We start from the raw sequence: 18,229 nt of genomic DNA, 5'->3' as shown, positions 1-18,229 counted from the left end.
AAACTGCCATATTTCCTCCAAAATCGACAAGCTTGTTTTAAGAATATAAAGATTACTTATAGAGAAAGGGCATTTGCAAAAATTACGAAAACCCTGAAATTTAAACCACAGCTTCAACAGTTTAAATAAAGTAGGGCTACAATTAACAGAAGTGATCTTTGCCGATACTCACCAAGAAGAAACTTGTTGCTTACAAAGATGCAGACATTCCAAATATTTATGTGCAACTATAGGGAAGGAAAAAAAAAAGCCACATGAGTTCTGCAACAAAGGTATTTTAGAGTTCAGAAAAATGCTTACTCAACAGTCAATACTCTGGCAAGGTCAATTATTCTACAGTTATTTCAATACCGAGAGTCAGCAAGCTACTGTCACCCAAATTAGAAATATAGCCCCCCACAACATTTTAATAACCTCTTTTGTTTATTTTTAAAGCACTTATTTACCCTTTGCCAAGCAGAAGCCATCAGAAGTTTAGAGCTAGCTATTCCTACTTGGTGCACCAGACAGCACAAAACAAGTTGGTCAAGCGGCCAGTTTCACCAGTGAACTTTGCGTGTGTCAGTAACTCACAATCCAAGCTACTACCTACAGAGATGCGGAGCAGAACGTATTACTGACATGACGAGCCTCCCGCACGGACCAAACCGCACTTCAAGCAGGTTACAGACTGCAGCCAGTTTTGTCTTGCCCGTTACTGAAACCATAGGGCTTGAGGGTGAAATAATTGATACAAGCATGTGTGTTCACATTCTTTTCCAGTGGATTGCTAAATACGAAAACAAGAGCTCATGTTGTTGTCTTTTCCCTCATCTCATTTTTTCCCTTTCCTTTCCTCTGTTTTCCCAAGTCACTGAAATTCTTAACTCCTTTCCCAACTTTGATCCACCACTATTCAGCAGAAAGGACATTCAAACAAATACAACAAAAACAGCCCCAGAGTCTTAACTGCAACCACTCTAACACCAACTCCTCCTCCTGTGAGTTTAATGAAAACTACTGCTGACAAACCCCCACAAGTATCGCTGCATTAATTATACTCCTATCATCCAAATCTTCTTTAACTTGGAGGACAGATGCTTAAAAGAAAAAAAAAAAAAAAAAAAAAAAAGGAAAAAAGATTTTCAATTCTCTAATATTAAAGTACAAGAGCAAGCCATAAACAAATCCAAGAGCACCAGATCTGTGCCAAAGGGTCAAAATGCTTGAGTATTCTACATCTGGAAGCACATCAAACTCCTCTGCAAAAGGATTACAGGAGACCTGAGATTCACTAAACCGAAATCATCCTTGCTGATGCAGCATACAATTTCTACTCATACTAGGGGATTTCTGCTGTGATATCATCGTGGTTAAGAAACTTTCCTCATAAACTTTTAATACAAGTCTGATCTATCTATCCACCGTGCCTTCAAAAAGCTTAAATTACAGATACACTCTAATTTAGTAGGACTTATATCAGAAATGTAACTGTGTTAAATATTCAAAAAGCATAGGTTTTATTAAAGAAGCTCATTTTAATTAAGAGATGCAAAACTAATATTCTTGCATTTAGAAATAATAAACAGCCACAAAAGAGTAGCCAGAAAAAAAGAACCGATAATTCTTTCATTGAAAAATTTTTATCAACTTTAGATTTCCAACACCCCCATGGTTCTAGGTCTTGGTCAAGAAAAAAAGACAAACTCAGTGTGAAGTGCACTCTGAGGCACAAGTTAACATCTTGAGCTGCAAGAACTCTCTCAAGCAGATTAAGAGTCCAGCCGTGTAACCACCAAAACACCCCGCAGGCTCCTGGTGCTCGGAGCCTCCCGTGGAAGCGCTCGACGGTCACGACAAGGCTCCTCGTGCCAGCCCCGGCTGCCGCGCGCCACGCAAGTGAGCGGCGGGGAGAAGGCCAGAGCGCTCCCCGTCACCGAGACCTCCTCGGCTGCACGGACTAAGGCGCCACATGCACAGCAGAGCAATCCGCAGTTAGGTCGCGGGTAAACTCTGTGCTTCTTCAGAACTGCTTCTTCATGCACAAACCACACTCCATTCCATATATGAGACTCCTGCAGACTTCAGAAGAGTGACAGAGATCAGACTGCAGGCCTGCATTGCTCTGGGAAGCCTAGCTCAGCCTACAGATCAGGTGCCCCAACGCAGTTTTTCCTGATTGAAACTTGAATTGAAAAGAATATTAGCACTGTATAAGAATAAACACTGCCTCAGGCCAAATGCACTGTTACTGTCCTCAAAAAGACCCTTCAGTCCTGCCTAGAGGACGCCTATGGAGACATACCACTTTTTGCAAAAAAAAGAAGAAAACAGAGAAGGAAAGAAGGGGACAGATTCTCATTCCTGTGCTACACTTCCTCAGAGGCTGCAAGAAAAACAAACAAACAAACAAAAGCACATTTGGTCACAACATCTAGATTACTGAATGTAATACTGTTTTTCAAATGATGTCAAAGCTTTAAAGCCAGTACAAATATTTAACTCTTAAGTGACATTTACATACTATCATCTACAACATTTCTGAAAGGAACAGCTTGGTATTCCAGAAAAGCCCGTTTTTACAAGATCACAGATGACCACAGCTTTACTAAATCATGCCATTTACCACACCATTTCTGAGCTTTAAGAAATGCAGACAGAAGTAGTTTACAGCAGCACAGAAATTTAGCATTTAAGGCTATCTAGTGGTCACCAAACTCTTTGGTTTGGACCAGCCATCCCAGGCCTGGCTTCGAGATTGCTCTGGATATTCAAACAGCATTTGTAGTAAATTGTTGAACATAATATTATTCTCATCAGTGAGCATCAAAACGTACTGTAACTATCAGAAGAGTAACAAGACTAAGATGAAAGGACTGAGTAGGAAAGTACAAAAAAAAAAAAAAAAAAAAAAAAAGAGAGAGATCTAGTAACAGTAGCCACAGCAGTAAGTAGATTTCTGACTTTTAAAACAAGGGTGCCTGGGGGAAAATATATATATATATATATATATATATATCTCTATAGAAAGTTTCGAAGAGCCATTTTCCACAACTAATTTACACCCCCTGAGGTACCGGCTGCTGAAAACCCCCTCAGTCACTGTTTACAGCCAGTCGGTGAATACTGTCCTAACAGCCAGACACAGCATCGGCAACTTCATTCCCTGACCGCTTTCTGACTGGGCAGGATCAAGGTCACCCTACTTCTTGATAAAGGGCTTGGTATTTTGTTGATGCCATGAAGCAGACAGAGGATCTGAAGGTGTTCCACACCGTAAGGAAGAAGCAAAAGCTTTTTTATTAAAGAAAGGAAAGGGATACACTCAGAGGCTGCTTCTAGACTCATCTAGCAATGCAGGGATGGAAAGGACAGTGGAGAGATGAGTGCCCGTTTCTGAAGGCTGACAACAGCAACGCCAACAAGAGAGCTGCAAGCTTGGCAGAGGACTAGGGATCAAAATACTAGGGACCAAGTCACTGGCATCTTCCAGTTCGGTGAGGAGCTGTGAAGGGTCTGTTGTGTTTGGAACCTCTATTATGCTACAGACCTGGTTTAGATTTCAGTGTTAAACCTAATTAAAGATCCCAACTGAAGCAAAAGCAATGCCTACCATGCCCGCAGGGTAAAGATGCTCAGTTCTATAGCTGGAGCTGTAAATATGCTCAAGATAGTTTTTCCTATAGAAAGAGCAAGGCAATCTACTGCACTATGTGGAATTGGAGAATATTTTCTTAAAGCTTTTTTTTTTAAAGCTTTTTTTAAACAATAGTGTTTTAACCTCAGCAGCAAGAGTAAGAAAGCTCTCTGTGACGACTTCATTAAAAAAATGCACAAAACACTACACTTTAAAAAAAAAAAAAACATGGTACTTCACTAACATGGTACCTGGTACTTCACTAGAAACATAGATAGACTTTTGCTCAATTTTGGAAATTGACCCAAATGTGAACAGGCAAGGCACACTTCAGCTGGATGTATTCAGACAAGGCTAGCCAGAAGTACTCAAGCCCAGTTAAAAAAAAAAAAAAAAAAAAAAAAAAACACAGTATATATTACATTGCACAAAATAACATATTTGTATATGCATCTGCAGTCAGGCAGTCAGTGAGAGTAACCACACTATACATGTGCACATAAGTGATCATTTAAATTTGGTGACTACATAATAATAATAAAAAAGCTTTTTTTGCAAGAACACAGCCTGAAAATTCACTAGTGCCAACAAGTTCTTTGGAAGACATAGGCCATGTGGCTACTGGCATTTAGACAGTATGCATAAAATGGGAGCACTAAGTCAATATTTCTTACCTGAAGAAAGTCTCTTTGTACAGGAAGCACAAGACAAAAAAACTCTGTGGGCAAGCAAAGAAGATAAGTTTGAAACTGGTAAGGAATGAAGTAATAAAGAGTAAACGTGTGTGACTGCTGACTGAAGTGCTACAGATGCTTCTCGAGACTTCTCAACACAAATGTAACAGTAGAATGAAAATAACTCTTAACAACAACAACAAAAAAAAAAAAAAACACCCACACACACACAAATGGGCAAGAATCAAGAACATGGCTTAAATACTGAGGACAGCCACTTGCAGGGCCAAACAATAAACTCTCCCCCGTGCACATTCTTTAGTTCAGCTCCCAGGGCCGTAGCCCAAGCACTCACATCTGCGGGGGACAGTGCCATATGGGCAGAAACAAGGACAGAAGTGGCAGGATGGCTTCTCTATAGTGACAATGTCCACTATGTCAAGGTCTGATAAATTACAGCCACAGGCAGTATTTAGTTTCCAGAGATGAAGTTACATATCGAAGAGGCAGTTACGCAGAATGTAACATCCCCTACAAATAAATTAAGAGACTGCTCTCTTTCCTGAACAAGGAGGAATTTAGGTCAATATCATTGCCTAGGTTATCCAGGAACTACAAGAACAAATGACGGGGCTTCAGATAACTTATCCAATTAAAGGTAAAAATTAATTATACACTTCTTACATTTCAGCCAAGGCAGCACTGTTATAAGCAATTAACGTTCTAGTCTCATTCTCAACTTGACCTTGATTAACTACCCTGGATTGCAAGCAAACAGATTTTACTCTCAGAACAATCAAGTAACACTTTATTTCCATTTAGGAAATGCTAAAAAAGTTAGCAGTCAGAATGTAAACTAAACTCTCCCACAAGCTGACTTGAGTCAAATAAGAAGAATTTCTCCAAGCCCTCTCTATTACACAACTATTAACAGACAAATAACTGAATAGAGAATCGCACTATGCACCACCTTTATTGCAACTCTTCTCGCTCCACTTTCTGGAAACAGCTTCTGTGAGGCAGTCATTGCTCGCCTATAGACAAATAAGTAAATCCCCATCAAAAGTGTTTCTGCTAAATAGCTTCTCAGCTACAAGACCATGCACAGACACCTACAAAGTTTTTTTTTTTTTTTTTCCCAAGTTATTCTAACCAAAGTGTTTAAGAAATCAGGTTTCCTCTACTACGGCACACATTATTAAACCATACAAACTGACAGGGAAGAAATATCCTTTATCCAGTCTGGACTCACCCACCCTCAAACGCCCTTTGATCTGTTCTCACTCGTTTAGGTTAGGAACGCGAGGCTGGGAGCACAGCAGCATTCCCGGTGCCGGGAAAGCTTCCAAGCAAATGCAGGAGAGGGAGCGTTTCCGCGCGCGGGGCCGAGACTCAGCCCGGGCCCCCGCGGGCACCTCCACGCCCGAGGGGAGCTCGGCTCTGCTGGGAAGGAGCGCGGTGCCTCCCCGCCGCGCACGGGAGCCACGAAGTAACTCCGCATCGTGCGGGAGGGACGGCTCCGCGCAAGACTTTCTGAAGGGACAAACGGCAGGAAGAGGGAGATGCACTGGGATGCGCAAGCAGGCGCGGCGGGCTAGGGACTTCCATCCAATGGTGCCGCCTCCGCACCCCCCGGGCGGTGCCGAGGAAGGCGCCGAGGAAGGCGCCGCGGCGCCGGTCACTCGCCCCGAGCAGCGGCCGCCCGCGCCCCCAGGGCCTCGCGGACAGCGCCCCGCGCCGCTTCCCGCCTCTGCGCCCGCCGGGCCCCGCCGCCGCCAGCGCCTCCGCGGGCTGCGGCCACCGCCCGGCCCCGGCGCCCCCGCCAGGTCGCGCGGCCCCGTCGGGCCCAGGCCACAACCTCCCCTGCCCGGCGGCGGGGCAGGCTCAGGCCCCCGGCCCCAGCGGGGCCGCGCGGGAGGAGCCGCCGCTCCGGCGTGGCCCTTTGTGCGCGACACCGCGGTCCCGCCGCGCCCGCCCGCCCGGCCTCCCTCCGCTCCGCTCCCCTCGCCCGCCGCAGGGCACAGCGCAAGCAGGCGGCGCGGGCCCTGCCCGGCCCGGCCCGCCCCGGCGCTGCCGCGCTCTTACCGAGGGCTCTGCCCGGGAAAAGGGGGTTAGAAAGCAGCGAAAGCGCCGCCCAGGCCCCGCTCCGCGCGCCGAGCCCAGCGCCACCGACCGCGCAGCGCCACAAAATGGCGGCGGCGGCTGCGGCGCCGCCAGCGCCGCGGGGGCGGGGCGGGCGCGGCGCCCTGAGGCGGCCGCGCGGGGCCCGGGAGCGGCGCCCCCCGCCCCGGCCCCCAGGACTCGGCGTCCCGGAGGCTGCGGAGCCGCTGGCAGCCGGGCCCAGCCCCGCGGCGGCTCCCGGCCGCCGCAAGCTCCTCTGGTGCGCGAGGGGCCACGCGCCCCGTCTCCTGACCAAAGTAGAGGGAAACGGCAGGAAAACAACGCACGCCGCTGCCTCAGACGCGTTACTACGAGCGCGACAGCATCTGCCCGCGGGAACAGGCAGCGTTTCAGAGAAACCGAGCACAGGAGCAGTGAAACCCTGTGCGGTCCAAGCGCCAGCCCCGAAGGCATCGTTGGGGCTGCTCGTGTGCGCGCCTGGAAGCGCAACAGGCTCTTCCCTCCTGGTAAAGACAGCCACGGACACGAGCCCGGCGCAAACACCCGCAGTTCGCGCGGGGCGCTAACGCGCTCGTTTACATCGCAAACACAGCCCGGCCCTGCCGGGCGAATCTGCCCGGCTCATCTGCGTCAGCTGGGATCGGTGTTTCCCACGCATCAAAGAAAGCAGTAAATGCACCTGCAGGCAAACAAAGCTTTGTGGATCAGCAGTCCTTTGCTTGTCTTGTTGGAAAAGTGATCCTGCCCTCGCCTGCAAAATCTTCGTTTGCATTTGACATCAGAGGTGGAACAAACCCGCCCTGCTTCCCTGCCAGGGAGCCCTGCCACGGAGGCCCGGCCCGCCACGACCGGCGTGGCCCAAGGATCCAGCTGCCCAGCCTGGTCGGTAGCAACAAGGCAGCTGAAGGGAGCTGGTGTCCAGGACAGGCCGGGGTGCAGCTCCGGGAGGGCCATGGCCAGGCGCATACAGGGAGAGACCACGGCAAGGGCCTGTGCTGGACGCAGCTCCCAGAGAGGGAGGAGGGTCCCCGGGGGGGTCCTTGCAGCTCTGTCAGGGCAGCGTGGCTGGACTGGCGCAGGGCACAGCCGCGGCCCTGCCCTGCGCGGGAGCTCGGCGCCTTGGCTGCTCCCCCCGCTCTCAACAGAGAAAATCAGGCGCCCCGCAAGGCCGAGCCCCCACACAGCCTCCCGCCGCTGCCTCGGCACGAGGGGCGCTGCGCGCAGAGAACGCCTTTGCTATGGCTGTAAAAGGAGGCCGGAGCAGCTCGGTAGAGCAGCGCGCGGGGCTCTGCTCGCCGCAGTCCGCGGCGCGGGCGGGAGGAGCCCCGGTGCCCGCAGAGCTGCCTCCTGCCTGCGGGCGTCGGGGCCGGGCGGCCGCGGGGCTCGTGCGCTGCCGCGCCGGGCTGCCCCTGCCAGCGAGCGCTCCCGCGGGCCGCCCTGCCGGGGCCGGGCCAGCACGGGCACCAGCGCCGCTGGGTGCTCACAGAGCGGCGCGGGCGATGCCCCGCGCCCTGCTCCGCACGATGCGCCTCGCCCCGCGCGTCCCTGCTGGCACTGGGGCCCACCTGGAGGGGCCTCGGGCCCACCGAACTCCGGTGCACGCGGAGCAGGGGGAGAGGGGCTGCTCCCCGCCCGGACAGGCTGCCCCGCTCTCCCTCCCGCTTTCCGAGCCGCGGCAGGGAGGAGTGGCGCGCCCTGCACGTGCCGGGCGGAGGGAGCCTCAGCCCGCGCCCCGGGCGGGCAGGCACAGCCCTAGCTCCCTCCGCAGAGTGAACTTACAGCGCCACGGAACGGGCGAGGTTGGAAGGAACCCCTACGGACCACCTACACGAGCACTTCTGCACCAATGCCAGCAGCCGCTGGAGCCGGTCATGCCCTGTGCTGATCCACGGAGCAGGCGTGCTGCAGCCCTCCTCATCTCCTCCTCCGCCTCCTCCTCTTCAGAGCCATCTGCTGCTCTGCAGTCCTTGGAGCAATGTGGTCCACCTGTCCTGTGATCTTCTGTGTATTTGTCCTGCCCCAAGAGCGAGGAGGTTGCATGAAAAGGAGAGGACCTGCTCCTTCTCCACCCACTACCCTCTACACCCCTCTGTGATCCCTGGCTGCTGCTGTTGCCCTTGGCCTTCATAGGGTAAGGATTGAGAAATGGGAAATATGGTGCTAAGGCAGGATGGGGGAAATGGGGCTGGGAGCAGTGACTATCTGGTGTAAGCCATTAGCTCTCCTTTTGTGAACATAAACTCAAGCAGTAGCTTGTAATGCAGCCTTAATCTTGGCCTTCTGAAGTCTGTTATAGATTTGGGCACTGGCAGTTGGGGTCCCACAGCGCCTTGTGGGACCGTTAGGAGTTCTCCTTTGAGTCAGCAGCTGGGCCTAGCAGCACCAGGCAGGACCCTGTCTCACACAGGCAAGACACCAGAGGCAGGGCGGCTGCTCATCCCAGCCAAGCGTTGGTGCCCCGAGGAGGAGGCCAGGGCACCATAACAGCCGCTGGACTCTGCAATGGGATACTGGGAAACCTCAGTTAAATCCTCCCATCTGCTTCGGAACACCTGACTCCTCCCAGCCGGCTCCCCAGGGACCTCTGGACCAAATATGCACTCTCTCTCTTTGCTCGTGTTTTCACAGAAAACCTCCCTATTCCACCTCATATTTGAACACCTCCACGTTCCTCCCATGGCAAGCTGGTGGGGAAGGCAATCCCCAGGGAAGGGAGCTCCATTTACTATGCCAGTGAATGTTGGACACTTCCAAGTAGGAAGTTCCAGGCGGAGACTGGTGATAAGAGAAGCCCTGGGAGATGCAGGTTCAAACCTCTTTCAAGCTTGGGAGAGTCCTGACCTGACATCCGGTGTTTTCAAAGGAAAACACCAGCTGATGAGCTCCATGATGCTGCAGTGTTTCCCAGGTTTCCCTCACGGTCACTCAACTCCAGGAGGGTTGGTGAGCAGGATGGAGAAGGGGCTGCACCCCTGAGGCCAGGGCTTGGTCCCATCTCCCTCTTCCTGCTTGAGGCAGCCCACAGCTGCCCGCACTCACCACTGGTCTCTCAACCACCGACTGCCGAGTCACCTTGCAGGACAACAGGAGCCCCACAGCAGCACTGCTCAGCAGCTAAAACTCTGTTATCTTCTTCTAGATGGTCTTTCTGCAGGCCATCTATGGCTGGGCTGGGGACTGAGCCCGACTCAGGGCTGTCTCCACTAGCTGGTACTGCCAAATCCACCAGTCCTTTTTCACACCCCCATCAAACCCTTGCAGGGGGAGCATCAGGACAGGGGCCCTCCCGCCTCAGCCTCCGTGCTGCGCTGCAGGGCTCCTAACACGGGCTGGCCTGTTCCACCCATCCTCATCTTGTCACCGCGCTGATCCTTGGCAGTTTGACATGACCTGGTGCAGTTGGACATGATTATTAGGGAGGTGATGGAGACCTTGGGCACCGTTGCTTTGAGGAAGAAACAGAGTATCTCAGGTGAGCCCAGAGAGAGGGATCTCTCACACTTACAAGCGGAGGAGAGAGCACAGAAAGCTTCTCTACCAGGAAAGGCAGTGGTTGACAAGATGGATAGCCTCACAGTTGCCATGTGCAATGAAACACCCAGCAGGTGCCAGAGCTGAGCTCTGCCTCTCTCCATGCCCACCTGAACCCTCAAAGAAGTCCAAAATCCGCCCGTGTTTTCCTGACAGCTGCCCAGCCTCTTCAGAACTCCTCAGAGCAGAGTGTGAACAGCAGAACCGGGGACAGCATGTCCATCAGTGCTGCAGGAGTCCAGGTCGTGCTGGAGCACAGCCCCTTCCTTGGCCTGCGGAGCTGGGGGCAGGTCTCGGGACACCTCCGTTCTACAGGGTGCCAAAGCCAAGGAACCACAGCCCAAGCTGTGCTTTGACCCTGGGTCTTACTGCGTCGCTGCTGGAAGCCGACACAAACCACAGGCTTGTTGTGAGCTGAGATACTGCTCTGGCCCTTTATTTTTTAAGCAGCCCAGGTCCTGACTCTGCCTGAGGTGACTGCAGGTACTTGATTTGTGGCCCAAATCAGCTCATTTCACAGCAAAGCCCCAGGGAATGCCTAGGACTAGGCTTCAGCTACTTACCTGGGAAATGTTAAAAGACACCTTAACCATAAGGTTAGAGCTCTCTTGTCCTTACTCTTGTCCCAGGGTGGCAGGTTCCCTCCTGGGCTCTCCTGCCAGCAGGGCTAGTGAATGGGCTAGTGCCCTGTGAGATGCAAGGACGGGAGCAGCTCTGAGTGGTCCCCCCTTCCCCCGTGTTGCCAGGGCAGTGACTGCCCCCAGGACACCGCAGCCCTGCGGAGACGCCAGCGGGAAGCCTTCCCCTCCGCTTCACCGCATCGCAGGGTGGCAAGCTCCAGAAGTTCGTTGCTCCTGTGTAAAGAAGTGTTTTCCTTCATCTCTTTTAACCTGACAAGTGTCATTGAGTGCCCCTTAGTAGCTGCCTGAGATTTAAGAACCACAAAAATAGCCCTTGGCCCTTTCCCTTTCCAAGTGCTTACATCATGCTGATTCCTAAATGCTATGCATGGACACAGACATTCATGCTGAAATCCACAGCTTCAGGCAGGCTTGATTGTGCTTCAGGAATTCCCCCAAAAGACAAGGGACAATCCTGGAGATTATATTTATTATTGTAACAGAAGAGAGGCTGCTTTACTGATTCATATTTACAAATCTGTTGGCAAAAAGAAAAAAAAAATCCAGTGTAATTTCTTAGCCTATTTTACAGCCCTGGCAAGAAGCGTTCATTTGCAATAGCAGCAAACGCCTATGGTTGATTGCCTGCTACAGCTAAGTGCAAGGAGCAGCGTGGATCACGCGCCCGGTGGGCTGCGACGCAACCCACATCGCAGCGAAACGCGGCAAAGCCGGTACCTGCCCCGCTGCCCCTGCGTTCTGGGATGCAGTCCCACGAACTACATATGAATCGTGAAGTGCTTCAGGAGGCCCCATGAGCTGAGCACTGGGACAGGGTCAATGTTTGAAGCAGATGCTGACATGTTTTTGTTGGCATGATTGACAATGCTAATCCCAACAAAGGAGCAAGACTTCCTGGCCCCCTGGACTCCAGAAGGATCTAGTACCATGAGGGAAACCCCGATCCTTGGTCCAGCTGGGCACAAACTGCCTCCTGCCAAAGAGCCCACCAGAGCAAACCTGTGCTCTGGAGCTCCCTTTGCACACCCGAAACAGCAGCAGGTTCAAGGCACTCCTGTACCTGTGGCACCTGGTGCCTGGCCCCTTCATCCAGCTACCGACCTTCCAACCAACTGCTGGCCGGGCTCAGGCGCCCTGCAATCAGGAGAGGAGGATCCCGTGTCCCCACTTGACATGGGAGGCAGGAACATGAATGCAACTCTGGATGCCACCAGCAGCCTCGGCATTGTATGAACAGCCCCAACCACAGCTGGGGCCCTGCAGCAGGGCTGCTTCCAGCAGCCAGAATGCTCCAAAGGAGGAGAAGGGTCCCACCAGGACAGCACACAACTAGGAGCTGCTGCTTGCTAGGGGCCATGCAACAGTATCCGGACGCCGTGGGGTGATCTGAAGCAGCTGCCCCAGTCTGCTTCCTCCGTTTCCTCCACAGCTCCAGTACAAATTTGGCAGGATGAACACGCTGTTGGCTCTGGGCAGCAACACTGCAGAGGCAGGCGGGGAAGCGACTGCCCCGCGAGCAGGGCACGTGTGAGCCCCAGGGCTCTGCGGTGTCCCTGCTGCCTCCAGGACTGGGACAGGAGCGGCGGCAAGGCCGGTACTCAGCTCCTGCAGAGCGCTCTGTGCTGGACGTCCTGGCCAGACCCAGCGGGGCCCCGACACGCTCAGGTACGCGGTGCTGGGAAGGGGAGCGCAGGAGCCACAGAGGCTGCTCTGAGCCCATCCCCAGCTGCTCTCCGGGACAGCTGGTGTCCGTTCGCGCAGCCTGCACAACAGGACCTGGCAGGAAGGGGCTGCGAGGCCAGCAGGGGGACCCCTCCAAAGGAGCCAGCCCTGCTGGGAGTGCCAAGGATGCTGTCACGCTGTCTGTTACGTGGTGCGCAGCCCTCCCCTTGTCCCCCCAGCGTGGGTGGCTGCTCAGCAAAGGACTTGTCCATCCCACACACTACCCCATGGCACCCACAAGGGCTGTGCAGCTCCAAGGCCACCTAAAAGGGCAGGTTGGTGGAGGCTGAAGCGTGACGTCCTAGCTGTGGAATGTCTGCCTGTCCAGCCACCCAGCAGCAGAGATGCAGAGACCTTCACGACCCTCTTTTGACAGCACTGAGGGGCACCAAAACTATCCTAAAACTCCCAGCCAAGAGTCTGCAGCAGTGAGCCAGGTTGACTCCAGCCAGTGGAGTTATCCCCAGTATCTCCCTCAGGACTGGCTCATGCCATAGCGCGGCAGTGATGTCCCCCTACCTGAAGCCATCTCTGCTCCTATAAGAGAGGAGTCCCGCAGCCCCAGGTAGAAGTTTCTCGCGGACGTCACAGCCCTGCCAAGGAGCAAGTCCTGCAGCTCTGAGGAGGAGGGCTGCCCCCTCTGACACACACACAGGGCCAGGAATGACTGTATCTGGCCTGCTGTGTCCAAGGACTTCTTGGCCCTACCATGGAACAGCCCAAGCTTCCCAGGATCATCTAGTCCCCATCCTCAAAGTCATATTTTGGGGGATGTTCCGGGCTAACCCAGAGTGTGACAATAGCAAGGACAATGGAAGAAATCTAAGTGGAGAGGAGAAGACATCAGACACCCAGCAACTCCCCAGAGCAGCTTCCTACTCCCCAGGGCCAGCACCTCAGACCAGCCCTTTGATGAAGCTCGTGTCTAAGTGCACTATCAGCATGCGAAGGAAGGACATTTCTTTGCGTGTGTTCTCAAAGATAATCCGAGGGTCATCAGATTGACAACGCAGGCAGTTGGGGGCCATCACCATAGCCAGGTTGTTGACATCCATCTTTGTTGTGCCCACATTTGATGGCTGGGCAAAGATCTGCAAGCAACAATGAGAGGTTCAGCTGGAGCAGTGCGAAAAGACAAGAGATTCCAAACATGTGGCCCAACAGAAGGTGCAAGGGCAGGAGAGCTGTGGCCTCCCTACAGAAGGGAGATGCCCCAACAGCCCCACTCCCAGTGGAAGGCCTCTGCCACAGCTGGTGGCGTGGGAGCCTCCACAGACAGGGAATGTCTCACAGCTCCCAGGCTGTCCCTTTGGGACCACAGTCCACAAGACTAGGAATCAACACAATTTATAGCTCCCATACTGACAGGGCCAGCAGAGGTTATGCCCCCTGCCATCAGGCCCCCTTCAAACAGAGATGAGTGGTGCTGACACTCTGGTGGCCGCTCGCAGCCGTCCCTGTGCCAGGCTGCGGGGGTGGTGGAGGCCGCGCGGGGCTGCCTACCTGCAGGAAGTGGATGAGGTAACACAGCACCAGCCTGTTGAGCTCCGGCAGGAGCTGCACCACAGCCACTGCGGCGTCGGGGTTCTCGTAGTTGCTGATGCACTCCTGGTAGAACTGCTGGGGGATCACGGGCTCCTCCAGCTCCCGGTACCACAGCTTGAGAAGAGAGGCTGGACACAAAGCAAGTGCATGAACAAAGCTCCAGTCAGCTCCTCGCCGCGCCTGGGTGCGGGACGAGACCGCGGAGCCGTCTGGCTACGCGGGGCCACGGGGCTCGCGACAGCTCAGCCAGCCCCGGCACGGCAGGGCCATGGCAGGGTGCGGAGGTGGCACAGGACGTCCCCGAGCTGCCGGTGTATGGGGAGAACGGGTCCTTCCTGCCCTGCACTAGGCAGTGTTAACACACACGGGCAAATCTTGGGTGTCACTGGTAAGAAAGGCTCTCTTCTGGCTTTGTTTTGCAGAGACAAATTTGACAGCAAGACTGAACAACTCGGGGACCAGAAGCCAGAGAAAGGTTCTGTTTCACCTTGTTTGAGTCTTGGCTTTGAAAGTCCTGGATAGGCCAAACATCTCCTGAGAGGGAAATGCTGGCTCTGATCTACCTGCCCTGCCAAGAAGCAGCTCCAAGGCCACCTAAAGGAAAGGGTGAGTCGGAGCCCTCCAGAGAAGCAGGACTGCTCCTGAGCACGCGCAGGCGCTCGTAGGGGCAGCGGCCCGCGCGTCACTGCAGGCAGGACGTGGGGACGCAGCAGAAAGTCACCAGCCCTGCTGGTGAAGATGGCTTTGCCCACGGAGCAACGTGGCAGGTAGCTGTCCCCAGACAGCAGCAAGTCTCCTGCCTTCCCTTCCCCTCTGCACCAGAACTGCGCAGCATTCCCGTACCTGGAACGTTGGGGTCGCTGAGGCCGCTCGGGATTCTCCACTGATCCACCTGCAGCTTCAGCGCGTTGACCTCGTCTATGTCACCAGGCACCCTGCAAACAGGGGCAAGGCAGGGAGGCTGCAGCGGGTGTCCGCGGCGCTTGGCCGCGCAGCTCGGAGACCCGCTGGCCGCCCGAGAGGCCTCAGCAGCACTGTGCTGCTCGTGCCAGACATGGCTTCACATCGGGATTTGCAGAAACACTTGTCTCGTTCCTGCTAGCTTCGACACCAACCACCACTTTGGCCTCGGGAGCTGGTATTTCCTGTAACTGCACTTCCCTGGGACATTTTTTGGTCTAGAGACATGGACGGCTCTGTATAAACAGGCGAAGACAGTAGAAAGTGCTCAAGACAAAGTTGGGTCCTTTGCTGGCCACCCTTAGATTGAGTTTAACAACTGAAAAATTAACAAAAATCTTAAAAAAAAAAAACAACAAAAAACCCACTTCCAAAAACTAGAAGCTCTGTACTGATCATATGGATTCTTTGTGTCTCCCGGATCCTCACGTGCTCGCCCAGGTGCAGAATGCCCTGACGGCTGTGCAGCAGCAAGGCTGCAGGGAGCATGTGACGGCTGCTCCCGCTTGGCACATTGCCATCTTTTCATAGCGCCGTTTGGTCACTGGAGGGTGCTCGAACTGCCTTCCAGCACAACATGTTCAGGGAGATCCCACACTTGATAGTTACCTGTAACTCCTTCTCAAGTGTTTAATACCTGTCGCAAGCAGGCAAAAATAAACCAAAACCAAACCAAACAAGAAAACCCCAAAACCAAACCAAACAAGCAAACCCCAGCAAGCCCATGTTTAGGGCACCTGCACTAAGAGCAGCACAAGCTACTTGGCCACGGTCGGCAGGGAGCAGTTGTGCTCCATGTTGCCGCTGTCGCCGGAGCCCTGGGCGCTCAGCAGAGCGCTCCAGCTGCCTCTGCAGGGAGAGGAAGGGCAGCAGCAGAGGCCGGTAGAGTGCAGCCGCTTGGGGCCCTGGGCCGGCCATGGCTGGGAGGGGAGGGGGTGCCCTGCTCGCAACTCCCGCGTGGGAGCACGCGGCCCAGGCCAGGCATGCAGCGGCAGGCAGCCCCTCGCAGGGCACAGCAGGGCAGGGGAAGCTGCTGCCTGCGATTCGGGACCCGGGTTGGAGCAATGACAAGAGGCTGAGCCACCGTGCGGGCATGGGTAGCTCCCCACCAGGAAGAGCAGGGGGAAGCAAAGGCTTTGGGGGTTAGAGATCTGGGACAGAGAAGCTTCCCATTCTAAGCCCGTCCTTCTGCAAGGGACACTGCAAGTTACAAGTAGCAGGGCACCAGGCCACAGTTTGGTCCCAAGATACGTCCCAGTCAATCTAGCTCTCCTCGCACTCCACTCCACTCCACTCCACTCTAAGCAGCAACTCCCAGGAGCAGAGGAACATTCGGGGCTCAGAGAGAGGCACAAACCTTCCCAGGAAGATGGAGAAGGAACCCACCGCGCGAACCGAGGATGCTGCAAGAACGGCTCACACCAAACACGGCAGCCAGGTGCTCCGTCGGGAATCCAAGGCCTGTCCCTTCCCTGCACAGACCAACTGCAGTCATTTAGGCTGACAGAAGTTCTGCACTGTGCCTGGGCACTTGCTGTCCTAAGTAGTTCGGATCATATCTATAAAGAATAATCTCCCCTCTGTGCTAATGCACACAAATTGTCTAATGCTACCAAAAGAGGTGATTCCCAAACCTTTAGGAAAGGTTATTTTTTGTCCAACCTGGAACAGAGTGTTATTGTCGTTATTGCCAGGAAAGGGAACCATGTGGAGGTCAGTCTGGATTTCTTGACTTTGAGAGGTGAATGCATCAAAAGTAACACAAAGGCCCTATGGCTCACCTGAAAATGCCTTCTGTCTGTTCTCCGCCCAGTGCCAGGACCTGCTGCGACAGCTGCGTTTGCACCCAGGGCAACCTGTTCCCAGGGTGCGTGTCCTGCTGCCGCAACATGATTTCCTCCAGAGAGCTGCCGAAGAGCGACGGCGTCACGATGGCATTTCTGGCATGCGTTATCTCCTCCATTGTTGGTTTGCGGAGGCCCTGAGGACAGAGGAGAGCTCTATGCAGCTGCCGCCATGCGCGACGGCTGCTCTGAACCCACACGCGCTCAGCCCGGGGGCTCAACCCACTAGGCCGAAAACGAGCAGCAAAGCAGCAGCCCCACGGTGGGAGGCAGTGCTGGAGCGTTTGGCCTTCGGGCCCTGCTGCTGTATTTTGACCTCTGCATCCACCCTCCCCGGACGTGGTGGCTCCGGAGGGCTGGGTTGGCAGGAGGAGCAGGGCCCGAGCTCTCCTCAGGCCGTGGCCGGGCCAGCAGAGGGCATACAGACACTGTCGCCCGCAGCCCGCAAATGCAGCGCCACAGGACAGCGCAAAAACACAGCCCTTCAGGAGAGAAGAATTTCGGGTATGCCCCAACTCTGGGGTCCAGCTGAAGCCAGGGAAAAACTTAGTTTTCAGAAGCACTAAATGCCTCGGCAAAGCAGGCACCAAGTGCCACGCTGGGCACAACGGGACATGCTGCTCCTGCCAGACACGGACACTTGACAGGAGCTTGTGCTCTGAAGTCGTGCGAGGAGGACACAGTGTTCCCGCTGCGCGGCGGGACGGGAGAGCCCCGTGGCCTTTGCTGCACCTGTGTGACAGGCAGAGAGCCCCATGGCCCTCCCTGTGCTCATGGGGACAGGGACAGGAGAGCCCCGTGGCCTCGCTGCACCCGTGGGGAGGGGAGAGCACCATGGCCCTTGCTGTGCCCGTAGGGAAAGGGATGGGGACAGGAGAGTCCCCGCGGCCCCTCGCTGCGCCCGCAGGTGGCAGCCGCTGCACGCGACGTGTCTGCGCATTTCCCTGCTCTGTCCTGCGGACGTGGTAGCCTTCCCCCTCCTGAGGTATTTCAGCTATTCGCCGTGCTGTACACGGAGCGCAGATGGCAGGGAGGCCCCATGGGATTTGCAGAAATAAAAGGCAGCCGGATCTGGCTCAGAGACCCGGGGCGGACGGGCCAGGGTGGTTGCCAGCGCCTGCAGCCCCGTGCAGGGTTGTGCAGAGGAAAGGGAGGAGGGACATTCCCAGATAACGGAAGCACGAGGCTCCTCTCCAGGCCAGGCACTTCTGCAGGCCTTTTCTGCACTGGAAATGGGCAATAGTGCAGGAAATCCGCTGCAAGAGCAGGTCCCTGGAAGTGCTCAGTGAGCAGAGAGGGAGTCCTCTTTCCCCTGAGGAATCCAAGCTGGTTACACCAGGGCACCAGACAGCTCCCGTGGCCTTGGGGATCGTCAAGCACCGAGGCCCTAACGCGGTGGGCGCCCAGCCACGCACAGCCCCAGCACAGCGGGCCCTGGGCACCTGTCCTGGCAGCCCGGGTGACAGCGCCCTGGCCCAGGCTGCCCACAGGGCTGTGGCGCCTCCTTCTCCGCAGACTCAAAACCTGTCGGGACGTGACCCTGTGCCAAGCTGTAGGTGAGCAGCTCAGGCAGCA

At 54.7% G+C, this 18,229-nt stretch overlaps 2 protein-coding genes across 8 annotated transcripts in view; both read right to left on the bottom strand.

Annotated features, from left to right (window-relative positions):
* PHF20 (PHD finger protein 20) overlaps window positions 1-4,338 on the bottom strand; it is a 56,599-nt gene extending 52,261 nt beyond the window's left edge. For 6 of the 7 annotated variants that reach the window (XM_088536059.1, XM_088536063.1, XM_088536062.1 and 3 more), the window contains exon 1: window positions 173-243. The gene's annotated coding sequence lies outside the window, so the exon portion shown is untranslated. Of the gene's footprint in view, window positions 1-172; window positions 244-4,290 lie in introns of those variants that run through there. The other variant, XM_088536060.1, reaches the window with a different exon arrangement.
* Window positions 4,339-13,056: 8,718 nt separating this feature from the next.
* The window catches only part of LOC104566063 (rho GTPase-activating protein 39), a 58,235-nt gene continuing 53,062 nt past the window's right edge, over window positions 13,057-18,229 (bottom strand). Inside the window, exons 7-10 of the mRNA XM_088536077.1 lie at window positions 16,592-16,791; window positions 14,694-14,785; window positions 13,809-13,978; window positions 13,057-13,396 (exon numbers count right to left, since the gene is read on the bottom strand). Coding sequence (XP_088392203.1) covers window positions 13,202-13,396; window positions 13,809-13,978; window positions 14,694-14,785; window positions 16,592-16,791 — 657 coding nt within the window. The 3' untranslated portion in view covers window positions 13,057-13,201. The remainder of the gene's footprint in view (window positions 13,397-13,808; window positions 13,979-14,693; window positions 14,786-16,591; window positions 16,792-18,229) is intronic.

This window comes from Tinamus guttatus, unplaced genomic scaffold, assembly GCF_059628265.1.
Source record: "Tinamus guttatus ecotype Peru unplaced genomic scaffold, ASM5962826v1 Tinamus_guttatus_pri_ptg000650l, whole genome shotgun sequence".
Classification (NCBI taxonomy): domain Eukaryota; kingdom Metazoa; phylum Chordata; class Aves; order Tinamiformes; family Tinamidae; genus Tinamus; species Tinamus guttatus.
The sequence above is the reverse complement of the archived record's forward strand: the minus strand, read 5'-3'. Positions and strand labels throughout refer to the sequence as shown.